At 37.7% G+C, this 25,215-nt stretch overlaps 1 protein-coding gene across 1 annotated transcript in view; it reads right to left on the reverse strand.

Moving 5' to 3' along the window:
* Window positions 1-513: 513 nt before the first annotated feature.
* The window catches only part of ajm1 (apical junction component 1 homolog), a 31,507-nt gene continuing 6,805 nt past the window's right edge, over window positions 514-25,215 (reverse strand). Inside the window, exon 2 of the mRNA XM_051667329.1 lies at window positions 514-6,420. Coding sequence (XP_051523289.1) covers window positions 3,088-6,366 — 3,279 coding nt within the window. The 5' untranslated portion in view covers window positions 6,367-6,420 and the 3' untranslated portion in view covers window positions 514-3,087. The remainder of the gene's footprint in view (window positions 6,421-25,215) is intronic.

Here is a 25,215-nt window from a genome sequence, read left to right on the forward strand (position 1 = left end):
ACAAATGTCCCCACAAGGATAGTAAAACCTGAGATCACCATCACTGCGGGGCCCAGCCAGCGGTCCCCACAAGGGAAATAGCTTAGTAAACATACTGAACGATGTTTTTTAGAAAATGTAAAAATGCATAAAGGTTTCTGTGAGGGTTAGGTTTAGGGGATAGAATCTATCGTTAGATCTGCATAAAATGCATGAAGGTCTATTGAGAGTCCCCACAGTGATATTAAAAACAAGTTTGTGTGTGATTGTGTGTTTGTGTTTGTGTGTGTGTGTGTGTGTGTGTGTGTGTGTGTGTTTGTTTGACCAAAAGACAATTTAAAATAAATAATGATCTACATGCTATTGAATATTCCTGCTCTGGAAAATGCAAAAAAAAAATAAAATAAAATAAAATAAAAAAAGAGACAAGAAAAAAATCTTCGAACTCACCACATGGTGGCGCCATAACACTGGAAATATATTGTGGCAACATTGCACCGTATGACAACTTTCAGAAACGAGACAAAAACAATCTTTCAAATACACGTCTTTTTTTATTTCATCTGTATTTTTTTGTCTTTGAGACTGTCTTTGTCTCACTTGTTTTCAGCATAACAGCAATGGTTGACACAATGATCTTGAAAAATATCACTCCTACTATATAGATATATTCATATATTTTACTATATACTTTATCCCTCATACAGTATATTTTCAAATATTAATTATTCAGGCAGGTCAATTATTTTAATGTAATGATGAGATAGAAAAAATAGAATCACATGCAATAATTTCTTTCTGTTTACCACTGTATATATACACTCTGCTGGGCAAAAACAAACAAACACTTGGGACATGTGCTATAGAGGTCAGTGCTTTGAATTCAGACAGAACATGTGCAGGGTTGTACTGTGATATAAATACACTGGGGACAATATAAAAATGTAGTAAAGCAGTGTACAGATTTGTCAGGCAACATATAATCTGAAAGTTAAAAGAGAGAGAGAGAGAGAGAAGGGGGGATCATACAGTTTAGTTGTGAATTATGAATTCACTGTACATGTCAAAACGAATTCTTTAGTTTTCACAGGGATCACAGGCTCACTGATTCTTGAGTACTGGAACAAAACAGGCTACTGAACTGAAAAAATTAAAATTGAAGTTTATGTACCAAAGTAAATTAATTAAAGGTAAATATGTGTTTTTCCTTGCCCATCACTCATGTGTCAACACCATCCGATTATAAATCATATGAATTGTTATGTCAAATATTGGCAGATATAGCATCTGACTTTAAAAGTTTTTTTTTTTTTTCTCTCAACCATGACTTGTCAATAGCGTCATTTGTAAAGAATTTGTCTGGGAATGGATTGGGTTTGTAAAGATCGTATTTCAAGTATTTTATTTTTAGGCATGAGATGTTTTATTTTAGCCTCAGTCACCATTCACTTGCATTGTATGGAAAAAGAAAAATGTAATGAAATGAATGGTGACAAAAACTAACATTCTGCATAACATCATCTTTCGTGTCCCACGAAAGAAAGAAAGTCATACGGCTTCAGAAAGGCACGGGAGTGAGTAAATGAGGACAGAATTTTACATTCTGGGTGAACTATCCCTTTAAAACTCACCAGAGCATGTGTGACCTTGTTGACCTTATAGCAGGTGAAATATGGAAGGAGGAAAATGTTTCATGGATATCTGATGGTGTCGATAACAAGTAGGGACATTCTAGTGATCATTTAATTGATCTCAAAGTGGAAATATTACAGAATTCAAAACTAATGGCAGGTAAAATTATGGGACATTAAATGGCATATCTCAAAAATCAGTGAGCTGTTTTGCTACATGTTGAGATTGCATTGTAGCTTTTGTGTAAAACCATCAATGTAAAACCAGTTAGTGACAACAAAACCACAAAACTAAACTACAGTATTTCTCCAAGCTTAATAATTAATATACCGTACAGCAACTCGAACCCGGTGCCATTTTTCTAGAAACAAAACTACAACTGCATCTCATATCATAACCCTCATAATCTTAACAACAATTAAATAATTTCCAAGTCTATTAAGTGATCACACGGGGACTCTATCACTGACACGCATGACAAGTGATGTCTTGTTCACAGTGTTTCTGATGGAACAGTACCTGCCAACGCCTAATGTGCAGCACATCACTGATACCATATCGAAAATGTTTTCTAGATTGACTTTGTCTTCAAGTTCATTATTGCTCAAGTAATTCTACGAAACACACATAAAAGCACCAATTACTTCATTAAGTTGGAACCTACTGAAACCATTTACAAAAATGAGTTACCAAGTTGGAGCACAAAAATTTAAGCGCTGAAACTTTGCCACTTAATTCAAAGCAGCTCTCTTTTTAATTAAAGCCATTCCTCTGAGTACTTTATATAGGCCATGAATAATCCAGGGCCTTTTGTGTGTACTGTGATTCTGTTGTGCACTTTTGAAGTTATTCTTAAATTCCTGTTCTTCCAGTTAATATAATATAATATAATATAATATAATATAATATAATATAATATAATATAATGCCTGTATTAAACATACCAATAAATATACATATTTTTATAGAAATAAAGTAATATAGTACCATATTTCTTTAGCCAAAACTTTTCAACATTTTTGAGGGACAATGTTGGTAATTTTTGCATAGGAAAATAATATTTATCTCTGAAGTAAGTAAATTAGTACATAATTCTGTAGTTTGCCAAAATAAATAGGATACTTATTTTTCTCTTTGTGAACAATAAGAAAACAATGATATCAAAAGAGAATTGCTACCAAATAGAAACTGCCACTGAAAACTAAGCATACATTAACCAACCATGGGATACCAATACCAAGTAAAAAAAAGAAAAAACAACAACAACAAAAACAAAAAAACAATGTAGATTACTCATATTCAACATCTGATGGACAATATTCTAACGTCGAATAATACTGACCTTGCAGATTTGAATACATTTTTTTTTTTCCATTAACAAAATACGTATCTACAAACATGTATTACAAATAAGCTTGATATATAGATATGTACTATAGTGAGATCTATGCATTTATCCATAAAAGGTGCACTTGTTTAAATAATGTCATCTAGTAGATGTGGGTTGGCTACCCAGTCCAAAGTTCGTGGCTCAGACGCTGCCATAATCATGCACATAAACTGCTTTCCGGTCCTTTTATCAATAGGGTAAATAGTGGTGGGTGTGAACCTCCTGTTGTTCTCAACAAATTCACAGAGCTTTTGGTAGACATTGGGATACTCATGGCGAAGGAACACCCCACGTATCCTCAACTCCCGCTGAATGTTGATGAAGCATATCTCTCTGGCTTTCCGTCCCTCCTCGCCTTCCTTGTCAATGTCTGCCATACCTGGAGGTGGGGTGAGGATCAACGTCTCCATGTCGCTTTCCTTCCGATGGACCTTCTTTTCTGGGCTGTAGGAGGCTAGAGCTACCTTGGCAAATTTCCTGACGGTTGGGGCTTGGACCCTTGGTGATGGTCCGTCAGGCACTTGATCGCCAACAGCGATGGATACATTCAAGAGGAAACATTCATTAGGGTCATATTCCTTTCCTGCCTCTTGGAGCTCCTCTGAATAATCCCCAAGGTTATCCTTGAAGCTCTCTAGCTCACGAAGTGATAAGTATGTTGGAGACATGAGTAAACTTTCGAGTCCAAACTGAAGAAAATTGGTGGACGAACCTGGATTTGGAAATCCCAAAAACAGCACACCCCTTCCCCGAGACAGGTATCCCACTTTGGCCATACGGGAGAAAGCTTTGTGGACCTCTGCCGTTTCTCGACAGTGCTTGATAATGTGGCGGCACACACTGCCAATTCGCCCATAGAGACAGCTCTCCTTATGGACATCCCAGTCTTCGCGGCGACAGTTGCGAGAGCAGTAGTACGTGTAGCAGCTGTGGCAGGATTTAAAGTAGAGGCAGGCATTAAACAATGTCTCAGTCCGACGGCATTTGTTGTTTGAACACATCATTGTATCATCCTCATCTGGGCTCTGGTCAGGGGAGCACTCGTCCGTACTTTTGAGCCCATCACAGCTCCCATCAGTGTCTCTTAGAGTGTCAGGATCAATTTTTATGGATGTAGGTTGTTTGTTAAGGGGCATACCACTTTCAGACCCTGCCGTTGAATCCTTTCTTGCTGAAGATACTGCTTCTTCTTCATCAATTAGTTTTTTGAGTTGATCAAGGAGGTCTTCATTGGTCCCCCTAGATGGAGGTTTGTAATCAATGACAAGGCCAGCTAGAAGCTCATCAAGCTGCTCTAAACTTTGCTGTAGGGATGTGGTGCTGTGCGTTTTTTCTTTGGTAGATTCTACAGGGTGGGGCTTTGCTTCATGTTTGGGGGCATCTTGACATTTTGAATCCAGCACATCCCAACTTGCAGAGCGTGGTTCTGATTTACTCAGGTTGCTTGGTCTGATGTCATTGTCTGTGATGGTAATTTCAGGCGTGACAAACCATAGTTTGCTTGAAGAGCTCTTGGCCTCAGTTGGACTTTTGTCAATCAAAGAGTTTTCGGATAAGGACAGTGCGGCATAACGCCTTGGCGAGCTCGAGAGGTTAACAACCACAGGTTTTGGTCTTTCAGTTTGTATCCCTTGGCAAAGAAGATTCTCGTCACTCTTACCTCGAGGCACAGGCTGTTCCCTCTCTACATGGGTATCAAGGATGTTATCCCAAGACCTTGAGTATGGTCTTGGGTCTGTTACGGTTCTTGCAGGCTCCATGCAAGGGTTGGCATACCAAGGTGTTGGCTTTGGCTCTTGTTTAACTCTTGTAGGAGTAACCTGTGAGACATATGAGGAGGGGTAGTGGCTAGAGTAGCCAGACACCTCTGAGCCATACCAGTCATCTGATTGTGGCTGAACTACACGGGCATGTCTTCTGCCCTCCGTGTAATATGCCCTTGCTGGAATATGATGCTCCATTGGTGGTGTGAAGGGGTCACGCATGTAGAAAATCCGAGGAGGTGCTGTTTGGATCTGGTAAGTCCTTGGGTCATCTCCATAGAAGGTTCTCGCTGGGGGTGTCTGTATTATGTATGCCCCTGGTTCACTTGCAGCATAGGTTTTAGGGTATACATGTTGTCCAGGGTAATGATAGGGGTACATTTCTGTGCAATATGGCCTGGCAGGTACAGTATGAACAATGTGAGTCCTTGGATCTTGTACATATTGTACTTTAGGTGAGTAGGTTTGGCTAGGAATGCTGTATCGGTCGTCTTGATAGTACATCCTTGATGGAGCTGAAGATCCATACTTCCCTGAATCCTCTGCATAGAAGAATTTAGTTGGCACATTGGGGCTTGAATGAGCCCTTCGTTCCCTTCGGTAATGTTCCCTTGGCTCCTGTGGCGAGACCACCTTTTGTAAGGGGATTTCCATAGGCTGCATGTAACTATTTGGCATACTTTGGGAATACTGGTACGCCTGCCTGAACTCTCCTGTGAAGGATTCAGTGGGTGTTGACGTCCTAGAGGTGGACAAATGGCGAGGCACTGTCAGACTCCGACTGCCACTGCTAGGATACTTTTGCCATGGAATGTCCACTTGGGGAGTAGGCGCCTTCTGGCCACCTTGTTGTATGGCTGACTTGTCTGGTTTAATGTCCACTCTGCACCGAACATGAGGACTAGTTGCAGGTTTCTCTGGCCTTCCTTCATCAAATCCTTCAGAAACGTAAACAGGAGAATACCGGCTTGTATCAGTCCTCTGTGGCTGTAATTTGATGGGGTGTACTTCGTTCATATGTGCCCGCGTTGCGGCATAGGAAGACTCTCTTCTTGGGGAAACTTCTGACCTTGGCTGAGGGATTCTATGAGCCCTTTGAGCTTCCCTGCCCCTCCTTGCAACTGGAGGAGAGGCATCGAATGATACCGGGGTGAGGCTGGTCTGAACCCTTGAGGCACTTCTCGATCTGGCCCTCCTCTTTAATTCGGTCACAGCAATTTCAGCGGGCATGTCAGCAGTTATTGGCTGGGTGGCGAGACGGTAGTTAATCAGGTCTGGGGAAGAAAAACGGTGGAGTCCATGCCCTTGTTGGCGACCTAAGGCATTCCAGGCAACCTCTGGATTGGCCGCATACCTCTCAGCCCTTCTGTATGGGTACTCCATTGCTATTGTATGATATTTGAGTTTGTCCATAGACTCAGTGTCAAAGCTACGGCAGTGCCTCTTTTCGCTTTTTTTTCGAGTGTCCTCCAGTTTGCTGATGGATGGGGAATCACATTGTTTTGAGGGATTACAGGATTTTGAGTGTGTCGAGAGGGAATTTACTTTGACATCTTGATACACAGTCGATACTAGTATGTCAGGTGGATCTGTGCGTGTCATCTTAATGAGACTCTTCTTATTTTCCCCATTAAATTATTTTTAGGTTAATGTTCCCTGCAAAAAAGGAAGAAAAAACACAAGGTCAGTTGTATTGCTACTTTAAAGCATCACACATGTCAAGTTCCTGTTAAAGGGATAGTTCACACAAAAATAAAAATTATGTCACCATTTAAACCCATATGACTTTCTTCCATGGAACACAACAGAAGATGTTAGGCAGAATGACAGCCACGGTCACCATTCACTTTCATTGTATGGAAAAAAGATGCAATGAAAGTGAATGGTGACTATGGCTAACTTTCTCCCTGTCATTCTACCTAATATCTCTTTTTGTGTTCCACGGAAGAAAGAGAGTCATACCTCTTTAAAAAAAACCAAAAAAAAAAAAACCAGAAGGGATTGTAAACAATGACAGATTTGTTTCACTATTATGTGCAAGCAACATTTAAAATGAACCTAAAGAATAGTTCACCCAAACATGCACTTTCTTTCTTTTACTGAACACAAAGGTTTTTAGAAGAATATCTCCACGCAATGCCAACAGGGTACAAAACTTTGAAGCTCTAAAAAGCACATAAAGGCAGCATTAAATAATTCAACGACTCCAGTGGTTACATCCATGTCTTCAGTAGCTAAATAAATCTCCACTTTCACATCTAAAAGTCACATGAACCGCATGTTTAATTTCACTTTGACATCTGAAAGTGAAAGTGGAGATTTATAAAAAAACAAAAAAAACAAAAAGATAGCCCTTTCAGCTCAGATGGGAAAAAAATATAATTGTCAAAATATTAATAACTACAGTCTTGACCAATGCACAATAGATATCATTTGAAAGCTTAGGAGCCCTACATTATTACCAAAATTGAACAAATGCTTTGAAATTTTCAGATAAATCAGAAGTATTCCGTTTTGATAATTTATAAAAAATATTGCACTGTACATATTATTGCAATCAGTAAAAATGTCAAACTCATCAAAGAGTTATGAGTCAGATGCTGTTGGAAAGCTCTCAAAGAGTAGAATACAACCAGCCCATTTGTTTTACTCACAGACAAAAAAATAGTTAATTATGTTGGTGTTGCTTATATGCCTCATTTTCACTTATAACGTCACAAAACATACAAGGAACAAAAAATGCCACATACCATTACTTAGAGGATTATCTTTCAAACAAGTCTCACACAAGGTAATCAGATGCATAGATCATTAGTTAATCCACACAAAGCACAATGTTTTATATGACCACCAGGAGATGGCGCCAAGTACGTGACACAGACGTAATGATGACTCAAATGGCACAGAATGAAACTCATTCTGTGAAATCTCATTACTAAAATCATGTCTGCATGCTATGCAAACCATTAATCATTGTTGTGTTTGCATGTGCAATTAGTTCTTATGTACAATTATTATGTTTTATTTGTTTGAAGAGGCTTTTAGACACATGGAGACCTTTTTGGACACAATGATAAATTATTTTTGTAATGCTATAATTTTGTCGTATCAACACAAAATTTTTCTCAGATACAGTTGACATTATTGGGAACAAAACAAAAGCAGTCTTTCGGAGCTACCTTATTTGCAACCAGAGATATTTAATGTCAAAATAAGAAAATATGGGTTAAAAAGTAAATTTTTGTGCTCAATTTATTTATTTATTTTTTGCGATTTTTCAACAGTTTCTTAGGTTAAGAGTCTCAGAATGTATCATAATCTATATATAATCTATATTAACAAATGTGAAAAGTTTTATTACCAATGATACCAAACACTTAACCATTCTTATTTTTGTTTTTTTGTTTTTTGTCAAGTTATATGCCTTTAATTTTGGGTATGCCACTGAAACAGGAAATCTTTAAAAACACCTACAGCTTAAAGGGTTAAATATTGATCTGCTTCTCACCCACACCTATCATATTGCTTCTAAAGATATGGATTTAACCACTGGAGTCATATGGATTACTTTTATGCTGCTTTTATCTGCTTTTTGGACCTTCAGATTTCTGGTCACCATTCACTTGCATTGTATGGACCTACAAAGCTGAGATATTTTTCTAAAAATCTTTGTTTGAGTTCAGCAGAAGAAAGAGATTCATACACATCTGGGATTTCTTGAGGGTGAGTAAATGAAGATAATTTTCATTTTTGGGTGAACAATCCTTTAATGGTTAATATTAATTGTTTAAACTGCACTGTGTTGTTTAGGAACATATGTTGGCAGGATGCATGTGATTAAATTGGAGGTGGTTGCTATTGGATGCTGTTACCCCTGGCAACATCATTATACCATATCATATCATTAAACCATGTAAAGCGTGAGAACTGTCTCCTTGATACAAAAATCTCTTGTTTAATCTTTAAAATCTATAAAAGATTACACAATTATGAAATCCAAGCGCTTTTTAAAATTTCATAAGCTTGACAAATTCAAAACTCTTTGATCAAGGCAGGACAGAAATGTCTTTTCTGCCAAATTAGGCTTTTTGAAGCCTTTAGACTTGTCATTCTCATAGAACTTTACGCATAGTTGTGTCCAAAATAGCTAGAGACTAAAGCTAAATTTATTAATAATCTGATGTACCATAACACTGACAGAGCAGCAGAGATTAAATGTATACATACTTGTGTTACACTTACTTATTTACATGCTTAAAAATAGTATGTTCTACTTAAAAAAAAAAAATTCTATTTTCTTGCAAAAGGGAATGGAAATAGTACTAAAGCTCTCTTACACATTCCCAGACCGAGGAAGCTACATTAAGTTTCTACAACACACAAGGAATTGACACCTCTGCAAACATGACTGTCCTCAGACACTGTTTACTCACACATCATCTTGTCTCGCAGCTTTTCACATTGCTTCAATAATGTGTAACACTATATGTGCCTACCAACACATGCACAGCCGCAAGAGTTTGCATGCAAGACATATTTCATAAAAGTCCAGCTGCTTTGGAAATGCCACTTTAGTGTATGAAAAAAAGATCATTTTGTGCTTGCTAACAGTCCAGGAGAAGTAGATAAAGGTTGAATGATATAAAGATGTCTGAAATGGTGGAAAGGAAAAGTTTTAAACATGTGCCAAGTTTTAAGACATGCATTCTTGGTATTCATCAAAATAATTCTTCATATGTTCTTAAAAGCTTTGCATGATAAATAAGTGATATTTTAACCCTATAACTCCACCTGTACCAAATTTGATAGGCTACATTCTAAAGCCTGTGCATCATTAATATAATCACAATTTTGCCGAAAATACTGTTGTCTGCAATTAACTAGATGGCTGCTGCCACCTGGACACTTCTGGGCATTTCTTGATGGAAAAATATTTTTTAACATTTTCCAAAAATATCTTGTATTTTGTATTCCATGCACTTGTTTTTTGATGTGAAATCTTTGCTGATTTTAATAAAATAAAAGCAACAGTAATAATTATATTGTTACTGATTTTTTAAATGAGTATTTGCTGAATATAAGCAACTTGTGCTTGGTTAAAATTTTGTATATTAATTTATTGAAAACCCCCCTTTGAAATCCATGTATCAAATATGATACAACAGGCTTTTGAGGAATATCTCTCAATCACTATTACATTCCTTTCATGCCCACCACAAAAACAATAAGAGAGCTTTGAAAATTCTGTCATATACTTTCTATAAGATACATTTAAAGTGTGAACTAATATTTCTGTGTATTTTCATATATGCATATGAAAATGTAATTATAAATATCTCATTATTTTACATTACAAGCTATTATGATGTCTTTTTGAGACCAGCGAAAAAAGTTTTACAATTTCCCTTTTTGAAATGTCAATATAGTATTTGGTGCATAAAATACATATGATAAAAATTGTTTATTGAAAAAATAATATTTTATTCATATTGTATTTGATGTGCTGAATTGAACTGTGATATATTTCGATCCATATTTATAGAGCAAGGAGAGGAAGTTGTCATGGCCAAACTCTCAAATATTTGGTATCTCTGAAAAGCCCAGGGAGTCCTCTGATAATACCCCAAGATTTACCACTGTAGCAGATATGAGCTAAGAAAACCTAAATAACAAGTGTCCTACACAAAAATGAAATGCTGGGCCTCAGGAGGATAATTGCCTTTAAAAGCTATTGTATAAAATATGATACCTAAAAATGTTTTTTCTTTTTTACGAATTTTATTTTTTTTTTTATAGTTTGTCTAATGGTACTTAAAACAGTTTAATGTCAAAAAATAAAAATTTTCTTACAATTCTTTCACATGTCAGGCTTTACAAGGTTAATTTGGGATGAAGTGTGTAATTTCTGTGCTACTTGTGGCATCAAATGGAAGTGCAAGAATAATGACTGTTTTCAAATAGGTTTCCCAAAAACTCACACAATCTTCCATTGGTTGGCAAACAGACTGTACTGCCCCAACCTAACAGCATTTAGCCAGTGTTGCTGTATCAGGCTAGTTGGGATGCTCAAACAAACAGAACAATGTTTTAAAAAGCACCACAGAGCCAGATGTTTCAGGGGAATCATCCTACAAATAGTTTACTTTTATTTGTCTCTGCATATTATGAATTCCGAACAGTACAGCTGGCTTTTCTCTCTCTTTTTTCTGTCACACAGGAGCTTTCAAATAAAGGTTCTGGTACATTCTGTCAAAGTTTTTTAACTGCTATATATCCCCCCAGAGGGCCGGAAAGAATACACTTAGCCATGACATTGTGAAATAGGTATTGTCATGTCCCAATTATAAAACACAGCACAGTGACAAATCTAATCTGCATAAAATACTGTTATTTTTTGTTTCAGAATTAATCAATTAATTTATTATTCATGAATCTTCGTTTCTTCTGTAGCAATTAATTAACATGGTGGGAGAGTATAAAATTAGTGCAGAGACTTATAGTCAATAAATTGGATGAAAAGCTTAGCATCAATGATTATATATATATATATTCAAACTATCTGTTATCTGTTTGTACTACCAATGGTAGACATGTTCGTGAACCCTGTTAATAACAACTGTTAGTAGCGCAGAAATCACACAATCTATAAAATGTTGTAATAAAAAGGTAAAGGGGATCAGTATCTTACAGAAAAATTGCCAGCAATAAGGACACTTGAAGTCAAGATATCATAAATCTGAACCGTGGCCTCCTTTTAGCTCATCTGTAAAGTGTGTAAACTTGTCTGTACTGTGATATCTTCACTGTCATCTCTCTGCATCTGGGGTCAGCTGACCCTTTTAACCCAGCGCAGAGGTACAGATGGGTGTGAATTATTGAACATGAGAGCCTCTTCACCACCACATGCATCCTTTATAGATGCTCAGCTTTATTGTATTCAGAAGATACAATATACAAGAAAATAATGACAACATTTTCCTATGGAGTATATTCTAACACTTTAGCTTTTTTTAGTATAAGGTATACTGCTCAAAAATGTGTTTATTTTCTATGTTTATACTGTAGATAGATAAGACAGACATATTGAAAGACATAAAATTATGATAAACTGTTATGATAAAAAAAAAAAAGTTTTTCTGATGATGATATTGATGAACATATTTTTTAGCAGATTCTCAAAGGTTTTTTTTTCTTCTCAAATTGAATGTGAAATCACAGTTCATCACAATACTGTAATTAACCTCAAAATAACCTATGCATTCTTGCCCTAATAGGACAGGGTGAGAATTATTTAATTTTTTTCGGAAATAGTTTTGTGCGCTCTCGCAATAGTTTGCATTCCCTTGAAATAGTTTTCATGCACTCGCAATATGTTTTGCATTCCCTGGCAATACATTTACCATGGCAATACTACAGTAACCATATTTTAACCTTAATATTCGTAGTAATACTATAGTAATAATAAAGGAAAACAAAAACTATGTTAATACTGTAACGATGCGTTGCTGGTGCAATGACGAAAACGAAGACGATGACGTGACGAACCCAAGTGCAGTTTATTTTCCAAACGTGGAATCCCAAAACCCTGACTACAAATGTGAAATAAACATACACATGAACTTGATAAACTTAACATGACTTGGCTTGACTATAAACAAAACAAAGTTACATTCACAATACCTGACAAAGCACAATGGGAAAAGATGAGGGCTTAAATACATGGACAGGGGAGAACACATGATAAAGATAACCAATGAACAAACAGAACTCTAAACAAGATAATCAAACAATGAATCAATGAAAACAAGACACATGAACATGGAGGGAAAACAGAACATCACCTGACTAGGGACACATGACATGAAACAGGAAATAAACTTTTTCAAAATAAAAGACATGAAAAACATGGATCAACAAAATACACATGATATATTGGGCAGCTCCCGATGCCCCAACACATGAACAAACACATAAAACATGATATAATTTCAATGATGTAAGAGTCAATGGAAGGTGGGGCCCAGAGAGGCTCGAGGGGCAGAGCCGTGGAAGGTGGGGCTGTGAGATACTTGAAGGGCGGAGCCATGGAAGGCAGAGCTGTGAGAGACTTGAGGGCGACACCATGGAACTTGGTACTCGGAGAGTAGCCGAAGACTCGAAGGGCCAGGGTGGAGCCGATGGCAGGGAGGACCAAGGCGGTGCTGGAGGCTCGGAGGAGCAAGGCAGAGCTGGGGGTTTGGAAGACTGAGGCAGAGCTGGTGGGACCGAGGACCAAGGCGGAGCCATAGGGAAGGAGGTCCCCGATGGAGCTGACGGATCGGAGGGACGAGGTGCAGCCAGAGGATCGGAGAGCCAAGGCGGAGCCAGGTAACCGACAGACCAAGGAGGAGCCAGAGGTATGAGGGACCCCGGCAAAGCCGACAGGCTGAAGGACCGCAGTGGAGCTGAGGGAACGCAGAGCTGAGGCAATGTCAAGGGACCAACAGGCCAAGGCGGAGTCCAGGGCTCGGAGGGTCCAGGCGGGGTCGGAGGGTCGAAAGTTCCCCTTGCCTGCTCAGGAGAACTAAGGGTGGGTACAAAGGCAGGAACCATCTCCAGGTCCAACTGCTCAGAAGTGGCCTTGACATGGTGTGGAACAGACTCAGGTGTGGCCATGACGTGGCATGGAGCAGGCTCAGACATGGCATGGAGCAGGCTCAGACGTGGCATGGAGCAGGCTCAGGCGTGGCCGTGACATGGCATGGAGCAGGCTCAGGCGTGGCCGTGACGTGGCATGGAGCAGGCTGAGGCGTTGCTGTGACGTAGCATAGAGCATCAGAAAAGAGGTGGGCTAATTTAGTCCAAATTGGAAACAGTCTTTGAGGGCAACCTCATTAAAGTCCACCTGGTCAGAGCGCAAAAGTCCTCCCTGTAATCCTCCAGGGGACGATTCCCCTGACGTAGGCGGAGGAGCTGGATAGCTGGGTTCATAGTTCGGTCAGGTATTCTGTAACGATGCGCTGCTGGTGCAATGACGAAAATGAAGACGATGACGTGACGAACCCAAGTGCAGTTTATTTTCCAAACCTGGAATCCCAAAACCCTGACTACAAATGTGAACTAAACATAAACATGAACTTGACTTGACTTGGCTATAAACAAAACAACAAAGTTACATTTACAATACCTGACAAAGCACAATGGAAAAACATGAGGGCTTAAATACATGGACATGGGAGAACACATGACAAAGATAACCAATGAACAAACAGAACTCTAAACAAGATAATCAAACAATGAACCAATGAAAACAAGACACATGGAGGGAAAACAGAACATCACCTGACTAGGGACACATGACATAAAACAGGAAATAAACTTTTCAAAATAAAAGACATGAAAAACATGAATCAACAAAATATACATGACAAATACAAATCATATGTAGTAAAACTATAACCACAAGATGAATCATGGATACTCTATAGTAAAAACCTGGTTACTATATGGATACTGTGTACTGTATTTAAACCATTGTTTCTGCCAAAAAAATAAAATAAACATGGTTACTTAACTTCCTTTTCATATTTAGCCTACTACAATATTACTGTAGTAAAACCATGGTTTCCAACAAAAAAACACCCATCAGATTCACAACCATCTGTTACTATAATATACATTATATTTAAACCATGGTTTCCACCAAAAACTATGGTTACTACAGTCTACAATATTTGTATAGTAAAACCATAGTTAAACTATGGTATATGTATAGTAAAACCATAATAACCACACAATAAAATTTTTATTACCATAGTTTTCATTTCCTGTATTATCACTATGGTTTCACTACAAATATCATAAAGTATGGTTAAACTGGTAAAACTATTGTGAGGGCACGCAAAAAATAAATTCCCACCTTGTCATCTAAGGGGCTCCGTACATTCTGGATCCATTATAAATTCACGTAAATCTGAGTATTTTGGGGGGATATAAACTAGAATGGCAACCAGAACAAATATCCCAACAAAGAATATTACAAAGCTGCAATGTAAAGTCCCATTTCTATGATTAAAGAGATCAAGAACTTATCCAGAGGCTCGTTTCACAAAGCTAGTTGAACAAACTTCTTAAGCTAAAACTAAACTCAAACTTAACTTGGTTGCTACTGAAACCGGCTTTGTGAGACAGGCTTTAGTACGCATACTAATATTGTCACCAATAGTCTAAACAAACATTTATACATACATCACAAAATCTGAAATTTCAGTTGGATTAATTGAATTGATTTATGTTATGCTCCTACTGTTTTTTCTTACCAAAATAAAGAAGATATCTGAGTGTTCAGCCAACGCACGAAAACGTCCTGAGTCTATTTACATTATTTACATCAAACTGCATGTTGCACAGTGACAGTAAGTTTTCTGCCAAAGCCCAGAGATTGGGCACAGACATTGACCAAAGATTTCAAATAAAAAATAAAAAGGAAGAAACTATTTGCACTTAGTGTAAATTGCAACAAAAAGCATCTTCTTTGCACTAAGTGCAAATAGTGTTAGATGCTATTTGCACCCCTAATGAAATACAAACAGAGTAGTGGCATCACTGCAGTGTGTTTATTGTGTTTATTTAGAGTCCCACAGACACCCTACACCAACCCCTACCCCTAAACCTAACCTTACTTACAAAAATGTACCATGGTTTTACTACAGTAACCATAGTAACCATACAGTACCATGGTATTTTAAAGTAGTGATGGGAAGATCGGATCATTTTACTGACTTGAATCTTTGAGTCTCGTTCAGAAAAATGAACGAATCTTTATTCAGGTCATTTCGTTCATTTGAGCAGAATTAAATTAAAATGTTACATTTTCAATAGCCAAATCCCCCCAACACATCTACTTATGCAAACTTTGAATATAGTCCCAATAAGGAAAAATTATGAGAAACAGAAATGATTAGTTCACCTCTGGAAACTTCTTGTCCGAGTCGTTCGTTCTTTTGTCACATAACAGCCATATGTGCATAGCGTACGAACGACTCGGACAAGAAGAGTCAAAAGGTGAACTAATCATTTCTGTTTCCTGTACAGCGCCTATGCAGTTTTCACGTAAAAAACGAATGGAGGTTGCGCAATGCACATGCGCGGCCAACACAAAATGAACGAATCACTCTCTGAGACTACTCGTTCTTCCAAGTCACATAAAAGATTCGTTCAAAATGAACGAATCATTCATGAACGACCCATCACTATTTTGAAGTAAAATCATAGTAACCACAAAATTAAACATGGTTACTATTTAAAAGCCATATTACTGTTGTAACACCATGGTTAATTGCATTAAACTATGGCTTCTGCAAAAAAAAACAAAAAAAAACAAAACATGGTTACTACGTTATTACTATAGACTATAGTTAAGTTTACATGGCTCAAACCTGTCTCCCAACTCCCCGACCGTCACTGTGACCAAATCACTGTAAGGAAATCAACCTTTATATTCATTTTTATTTATTATTATAAGTACTATTAAAGGAAATATTAATAGTGGAGACAGGATGGGAAAAAGTGGGACCAACGGCAGAATTGAACCCGGGTCATCCGCATGGAAAAAACACATACACACCGTCATAACACCCAACGCCACTGCAGTGACACTAGTGTGTGCTGTTTGCCTTCAATTTCTGTTTCCACCAGACTGCTGGTGTGCAAATAGCCATACTGTGTGGCAGGTGCTATTTACACCTAGTGTAAAAAAGTTTTTTTTTTTTTCTTAAGTAAATGTACTGCTACTGAAGAAATAATTCACCTGAGTACAAGTAGAAGTGACTCAAGTAAGAGTAAATAAGTAGTTTGCCGAAAAACTACTCAAGTATTCAATTTTTAGTACACAAAGATATTATGTTCTTGAAAGAAATGGATGCTTCCTTTCACCAAGGATGCATTAAATTGATCAAAAATACTGCCAAAATAATTAATTGCTAATTATTATTACAGTTTGATATAATTGTTTTAAGTGGTATTTATTCCATTTCTTTACCCTTGATGGCAAACATACTGTATACTGTGTCACCTATTCCTTACAAAAGCATTCTAAAGTGCTAATTTGGTACTCAAGATAATTTTCTTATTATTAGAACAATTGAAAATGGTTGTGCTACCATGCGGAAATCACAATACAGTTTTGCTGAGGTACTGAGTTCTTACAAGTTGCTTTACACGTGCAAGTCAAATTTTTATTTTAAAAATAGGCAAAAAGAAACACATTTCTCCTGAAATTCTATTTTCTCCTAAAGTCTATTGTTTTAGAGAGATGAAGGCTATTCCATGCATTATTGTTTTGAGGATCTCTAACCAGGATAGAGAGGGAAGTGGACGGCTCAGATGCACAAACAAAAAGACAAATAAATCACAGTCTCTATTTTGAGAAACAGACTCCTCACAGGTCCTAAACTAGCAGCTTCTAAATGCCAAAGACCTGCATTGCTGCAAGAGGATTCTTGGACAAACAGAACATTTTAAGAATACAACATTTTATTTAAATAGAAATAGCATTTGTAACATTCTAAATGTCTCTAAATCACCTCTAAACTCTATAATGTGCACTGTGACTGAAACACTTTCCTATTTCAGGTTTATTCTCATTCACGCAAGTATTCTGGCTATTAAATTAACATACTGTACAAAACTAATATAATGCAATATCATAGAGGAGGAAATTTATGCTCCATGATATTGCAGCAATTATCCAGATATGGAATAAGATTATTAAGCAAACTGTTATCAACTCCTACATGCCAGCTGAATAAAATAAGGCAAAAATAAACATTTCACACAGTGTTTAATGAGAGATATGATTGATTCAAACACTAAATGTGGTTGTTCTGTATATGTATTATTGTATTACAGTTGTAATTAACATGATGGTTAACAAATTGAGATATTATTATTATTAAGCAAATTGTAGCATTTGGTTACATTATGTTTTGTGTGACAGATAAACAGCAGCACAGGGCAGGGAAGTACATTACAGCACCGTAAGCGAGAGTGTTACCCGCTAGGACAGTTTATTTTGAACAAGAGGGGCAAATGGTTACGGAATATAATGTGGGAGTACAATACTGAACTGATGTGGAATGATAGAAGTGGAGAGCGAGGGCGGGAATGACATTGATGTTCAGTGAAAAGTCAAAAGAAGATCACAATGTATGTAATTGTAACTACATCAGATATTATTAATAAAACACAGGAAGTTGCGTAAGCATTTTTTGCCCCACTATTTTGAATTTCGAGTCATCTTTTTTTCTTTTTTTTTTTTAATGTTTCAACTTGCATCTGGACTTTAAAGGATTCAGATCTCTTTTTTTGTTCAATTTAGTTGTAAGACATCAGCTCACTTTTCATTCACACAATTATTTTTTGGAACCCATTCAACTTAAATATTGGCTGTGTCTCGTTTGGAAGGATGCATCCTCCGGAGGTCGCATTTCACGGCCGCATACATCATCGAGGCTGTCTCGTTTCATAAAAGCGAGTAGGACACTTCGAATGCAGCCTTTCGAATGTGACCTTCTTTCAGGGAATTCAGATGATGCATGAGGTGTATCCTTCGTGGGCACTCACAACCCACAATACTTTGCTTCAACGGAAATGTCTAAACAACAATTACGCCAATTTGCCCGTAAATATGATGTTCAAACGCAAGGTATGTTAATTACCAAGTTGAAGTACCTCAGTAGATGGGTGCAGAGTATATAATATGTATAATTATATTCATATATAATTAAAATAAAGTATTAGACTAAAAGTACACCTGTAAAATCTATTTTCTTTTCTCTTTACATCTTTATAACTCTCCTAAAATGTACCTCATACATTCCCTTCCAGAGGGACTTTGTTCCCTTCTCACTCAAAGCGCTCACACTTGTTAAAGAGTGGCGTGCTGTCATAGCAACCATGTTACATTCCGTTTCTGTTTGTCCTACGAAGGCCATCTCGTTTAAAAGAGGCTTGTTTAAAGGAGGACACTCGGTATACTGCAGCCTTCAAAGGACGCGTCCTACCTAGCATGCAGCCTTCCAAACGAGACACAGCCATTGTTATAAATTGTAAACAAATACTAATGATGACAATAATAATAATAATAATAAATTGTTATTAATATTAATGACTTTTAATTTTAATTTTAAATACAACAGTAATATATTTAAATCGTGCACTTTTTAAACCCTCACGCTTTTATTTTGACATTCTGAACTCTTCAGGAAGTCCTGTATGTGTCTGTTTGTAGGCAAGTTCACGGTAGTTTAATTCGCTTCTTATTCAAATTCTTGTAAAATGCACCTCTGGTGCTGTTTTAAAAGCATATTATAAGTGAACTGAACTATTGAGCATCTACATCTGAGATGTTGTTCGTGAGTAGCGCTCAAATATTGCGCAACACTGTGAAGGCTAAAAATAGTCATGAGTGTGTAAACAGAGCAGCACCATTCACTAACACGCTGAAGCTGCGCATACTATATATTTACTTATTAAACACAACCTTTTGTGATTCACGGAGCTATCGCACATCTTTAAGTGGCTTTGAATAAAATGCACGTGTCATATGAACTGCTTTAATGGTGTTTTTATGGTTCTTTTGTGTCATTTTTGGAGCTTGACAGTAATGAACATGACTAACACACAGTATCGGATTTGGATCGGGCTCGTCGGACCGATACCCGATCCGTCTAAAAGCTTCAGTATCGGAGCCGATACCGATCCAGGTATCGGATCGGTGCATCCCTAGTTTGATCAGTGGTTAAACGTGTTCAGACGGTTCCCTCGTACCTGAATGAACGGCTCCTTTCCAGAATAAAATGAAATATGCAGAAAATCACCGTATTACAGTTCGTGTATACTGACAGGGCAGAAAGTCTTGGAGAAGCTTGAGAAGAGAGGACACTGGCGGCTGTTTATGCAAGCTGCTGTGCTCATGATGCTGTGCCCTACGGGCTTCCGTCATGCCGCGCACAACGCCTTTTAGTTTATAAACAGATTTAGTGCTCATAACTTGCCGATTTCTTCTTCACAAAAATTCAGAAATATTATGTAATTTTGTACTTTGTAAATGTGGTGAAATATAACTGTGGCGCAGTTGAATACTTCATTTTTAAACAACTCAAGTAAAAGTAAAAGTACTGTTATTTAGTTATATTTAAAAAAGTAGAAAAATTTGAAAAATGTAATGGAGTACTGTAACAAGAGTAGTTGTAATTTGTTATTTTCCACCTCTGATATATAGTGATTTAAAAATACAGTAATGCTGGGAACTGAGAAAATGTAATGCGTCTAAAAAAACTGCTGAAATGACTTTGCACGATAAAAATTATAATGTTTAATGTGCTGACCAAATGGAAGTCAGTCGACACATTTTTGGAAGAATTGTTAAGCCTTCTAACACACAGCGAGATCTACTTTGGTCTTATATTACGCCAATACGCCATATCTCAAAGTTTATTCCTCATCAGCAATCAGACCCTCTACACTTTTATCAATGGTGGTCTGATCTCATACAGCAACTCATTAAAAACCTGCAGAACCTTCCCATTTCAAATGTGATGGCTGCCAATGCGATCCAATCCACAGCGACAGCCCAGACGCTAATTCTGCATAATGAGACTCCCATTTGATACGGGAGACAATGGCTGTTCTTGTGAAAAGCTTCAAACAAAAATGGCCATTCCTGCTAAAATACCACTGCAGAAATGCAAATGTGTGCAGCTCAGACTGCATTATAGCTCGTACAAAACACTCTTGACATGAAGACAACTGAAAAGCATCACTGCTGATGTGGGAAAAAGAGCCAGACTATGGGATGTAAGAAGGTCCTAATGCTTTCAACCCAACTCTTAAACTCGAGTTTAGCTCTCCGAAATAAACTTGATGGACAATATCAAAACAAATGGTTTGCTCCCTTCCCTGAGGTCTCTTGAATAACCATCTTTTCAGGCTGAGTGGGCTACATTGAGTTTGATACATTGATTTTAAAGTGATAATTCACCCCAAAATGAAAGTTCTCTTAAAGTTTGGAAAGTGGATGGCGATTTATAGTTCAACGCTCTAAAAAAGAACCATAAAAGTTAATTAAAGTAAACTTGTCTTTTGCAGCCATACGATAGTGCTGTGTGAGTAACAGACTGAAATTTAAGTTGATGTTCACTGATAATCTTCCTCTCTGATGAATCTCTAAAATCTAATTTGCGGTTTAATTTTTTTAACTTGCCATGTCACAATCAGTCATGTGACACATGAGAACCAGCGGTGTTTACCATCAATGATATCAAACCTGTCGCCATGCATCTAAAAGCAACATTTTAGAAAAATAATTTTAAAAATTATACCAGGCTTAAGGCCTTTTCAACCAAACCGTTTTGTCGGTGCAATTGTTCATTCTGAACAAACTTTTGAACGGGAACAATGGATTCTCATGCCACTATTCAAACCGGGTCTGATAAATCGGTTTAGATTTTTTTTTTCTTTGGGCTGCGATGAAAACTGACTAACCAATGAGATAAAAGCTTTTTGTTATTTTACCAGAGTCGCTGCAGCTGCTCAATCCAGCACGTTGGTGGCGCTAATCAACTGGCAAACACCGGCATTGGACGTGCAGCTGATACACACCTCCGAAAATTAAAAACGTAAAAATAAATATTTACAGTTCATGAACGCTTTGTACTGCAAACATAAACCTGGTCTGTTTTTTAAAGTCTTAATGTACATTATTTAATATGTACATGTATATCACTGTGCCTCTTATTTTCTCATGGCATTAAAAATAGCAGCGAGGTTCGGCAATTCGTTTGCACTAAGCTCGTAGTAAAATATCCCATAAAAAGACTCTTTACATGCAATATTTTACTGTAGAAACAAAATGCAGCACCACACTGCTTTTTATTGCAAGGACAATTATTCATCAAAATATCTTTATTTGTAATATTATGTAACATATTTTAAACTATACCTGTTATTCTTAGTGTACATTATTCCACTATTTATATCACTGTACCTTGTGTTGTATTATCCAGGCATTAATCCAGATGGCACCACGTAAAGACTCACCGAGGTAAAAGGCACTCATTCTGTGAAATCATACCTTTATGCTATGCAAACCTTTAGTCATTGTTGGCATGTGTAATTAGTTCTTATGTACAATTATTTGTAGAGGCTTTTGGACACATGGAGATGTTTTTGGACACTATGACAAATTATTTTTGTAATGCTGTAATTTTTTATAGCTTTTTCGCGTCAACACAAAATTGTTCTCGGATACAGTTGACATGAATGGAAACAAAACAAAAGCAGTTTTTCAGAGCTAACTTATTTACACCCAGAGATATATAATGTCCAAAACAACAACAAAAAAAAAAAATTCTGGGCTAAATTTATTTGTGTGATTTTTCAGCAGTTTCTTAAGCCGAGAGTCTCAGAATGTATCATAATCTATATCATTAATTAAAAAAAAAAAAACGTTTTCTTTACAATGATACCAAACACTTAACCTTTCTAAAGGGTAAACCTACCCAACCCTTACCCTAAACCCCAACTCTAACCCATTGCTAGGGTGTGTTGGCTTGTTGATAGGCGTTGCTAAGATGTTTTGGCTAGCTACGGTTGCCAATCGTCCGTATTTTAGTGATCAAAATTGAGTTCCGTGTGAAATCTATACAGCACGCCGTTTGTCCCATAGTTAAGTGTTTCACTACTTAACAGCTGTGAATGTTCCACAAACCAAGAGAAATAGTCCTGAAACACAAACCTTTCACATCAGTTGTGTGAGTTATCAGCTGTTTCAACACACTTGACACAAGCGGCCGGGGGGAAGATCTAAGACAACCAGTGCACGTTTTCTGTCAGAAGCAGGAGAATTTGTAAATTCAAGTGCATGATAATTGGTACTGTGATTCCAAAAACAACAGTAAACGCACCTATTCATGACATGACGTTATATTGCGTTGCTTATGTCAGTGCTTGTTCTAGAAGAGAGACTCAATTAGGTGAGAAAAAATGCAGCACTTTTAGTACAAAAGCACAAAGCATGTTCAGTTAAAACGCTGAATGTGATAATAAATACTATTTACTATTTTCATATTAAGCTTTGTCTCTCCCATAAAAATACATTATAATGAATGGTACTTAAAACAGTACTGTACTAAGACAGTGACCCTGGAAGGCAAAATTATTATAATTTTTCAGTGATATATAGGCCTTCCTTTTTAACACATTCGTCATACAGTATACTGTCTACAACATGTTGAGCCAAATTTTAAACGGAAAGCCAGAGCTTTAAAAATGGAAAAGACTTATGGGGCCTGGGAAGCTCAGTGGTAAAGACGCTGGCTACCACCCCTGGAGTTCGCTAGTTCGAATCCCAGGGCGTGCTGAGTGACTGAGTGATGTGGTGAGTTGAGCGTGAAGCCTCCACACGCACTATGTCTCCGTGGCAATGCACTCAACAAGCCACGTGATAAGATGTGCGGGTTGACGATCTCAGACGTGGATGCAACTGGGATTTGTCCTCCGCCACCCGGACTGAGGTGAATCACTACGTGACCATGAGGACTTAAGCACATTGGGAATTGGCCATTCCAAATTGGGAGGGAAAAAAAATAAATGGAAAAGACTTAAGCGTAATAATGGGGAAGAAAATGCTTGACAGAAAAATATTGCATATCTTCACTGATTGCAGCTTCTGGCAAAAAGTATTGTTTTTTAAAGTGAAGATTTTATTTATTTATTTATTAAATGTATTCCCTTTTCTCCCCAATTTGGATTGCCCAATTCCAACTAATTAGTAGGTCCTCGTGGTGGTGCGGTTACTCGCCTCAGTCTAGGTGGCGGAGGACAAGTCTCAGTTACCTCCACTTCTGAGACAGTCAGTTGCATCTTATCACGTGGCTAGTTGTGCATTACACCACGGAGACTCCCAGCATGTGGATGATGTTGAACTTTGTATGACAAATTGTTTGCTATGTTCCTCACTTGCAAGTCACTTTGGATAAAAGCATCTGCTAAATGACTAAATGTAAATGTATTAGGGGCCGTTCACACAAACTTGTTTTTGCATCCGTCAGCATTGTATTTAATTGTTTTCATGTGTAAACAAGTTCTAGGTGGACTTCATTAACTGTTGCACAGCATTTCGTGCAGGAGAACTGCTGAAAAAAAAAGTCTCGTATTTAGAGCTAGAATGTCCCGTATTTGGCTGGTACACAGTTGGCAACCCAAGTTCTAGCTGACTGCTAGGCACTGTTAGGGTGTTCAGGCTTGTCACTAGGCTTTTCTAGGGTGTTCTGATTGGTCGCTACGCTATGCTAGGCTGTGTTGGCTTGTTGCTAGACGTCGCTAGGGTGTTTTGGTTGGTTGCTAGGTGTTTCTTGGGAGTTCTAGCTGACTGCTAGGCACTGTTAGGGTGTTCAGGCTTGTCACTAGGCCTTTCTAGGGTGTTCTGATTGGTCACTTCGCTATGCTAGGTTGCGTGGGCTTGTTGATCTGGCTTGTTAATCTTGTTTTCTGGCATGTTGCTTGGGTGTTATGGTTGGTTGCTAGGCTGTGTTGGCTTGTTGGGTGTTTTGGTTGACTGAAAGGTACTTCTTTGGTGTTCTAGCAGACTGCTTGGCGCTGTTAGTGTGTTCAGGCTTGTCGCTAGGCCTTTCTAGGGTGTTCTGGTTGGTTACCAGGCTGTTTTTGCTTGTTGCTAGGTGTTGCTGAGGTTTTTCTTGTGGACTACATTTATTGTACTTTTTTTGTCATTTTTGGACCTTGCCAGCCCCAATTCCAGCTCAGACATTTTGCCTAACATCTTTTGTGTTCCACAGATGAAAGAACATCATACAGTTTGAAAAAACTGTTGTTGTTTTTTGGGGGGGGGTGGGGTGAAATACTTCTTAACTATGCAGTCTCCGGCCTTGATATTCAGAAAGACATTGGCATCTCTGTCCTCCTGGCTGCTCCTGAAAATTCCATCATCATCATTTTCCCTGCCAGCGAGATTCCCAGTTTATGACCTTGTTTTAGTAAAGTGTCTGTACTGCTAGTCAATCGGTGACCCTTAATCTCTAATCTCAGTAATCCACTCTCACCCGTGAACACAACAGGAGTTTGTCTCATAAAATGAGAATGGGGCTGAGTAAAACACAGACTAAAAACAGCCCTGGGGAGGTGCTTCAGGGGGGTCACGAATTACTCTTATCTGCATGTGAAAATATCCAGTTGCCCAGCCTGAATCTCATTTCCAAGCCACAAGAGGTTGTGCTTTTAAATGCCATCTCTTCTACAACCAAAAACAGTGAGTGCGTACTTGCGCAACAATACTTTGAGAACTATCAACAGTCAGCTCTACAAATAGACAAATAAAGAAAACCACACGTACATGAGCTTTGAAATCATCAGTTTTTACTAGATTTTGTTGTAATTCAGCATACTATGCTATTA

The sequence above is a fragment of the Myxocyprinus asiaticus genome, chromosome 3 (assembly GCF_019703515.2).
Source record: "Myxocyprinus asiaticus isolate MX2 ecotype Aquarium Trade chromosome 3, UBuf_Myxa_2, whole genome shotgun sequence".
NCBI classification, from domain to species: Eukaryota; Metazoa; Chordata; class Actinopteri; order Cypriniformes; family Catostomidae; genus Myxocyprinus; species Myxocyprinus asiaticus.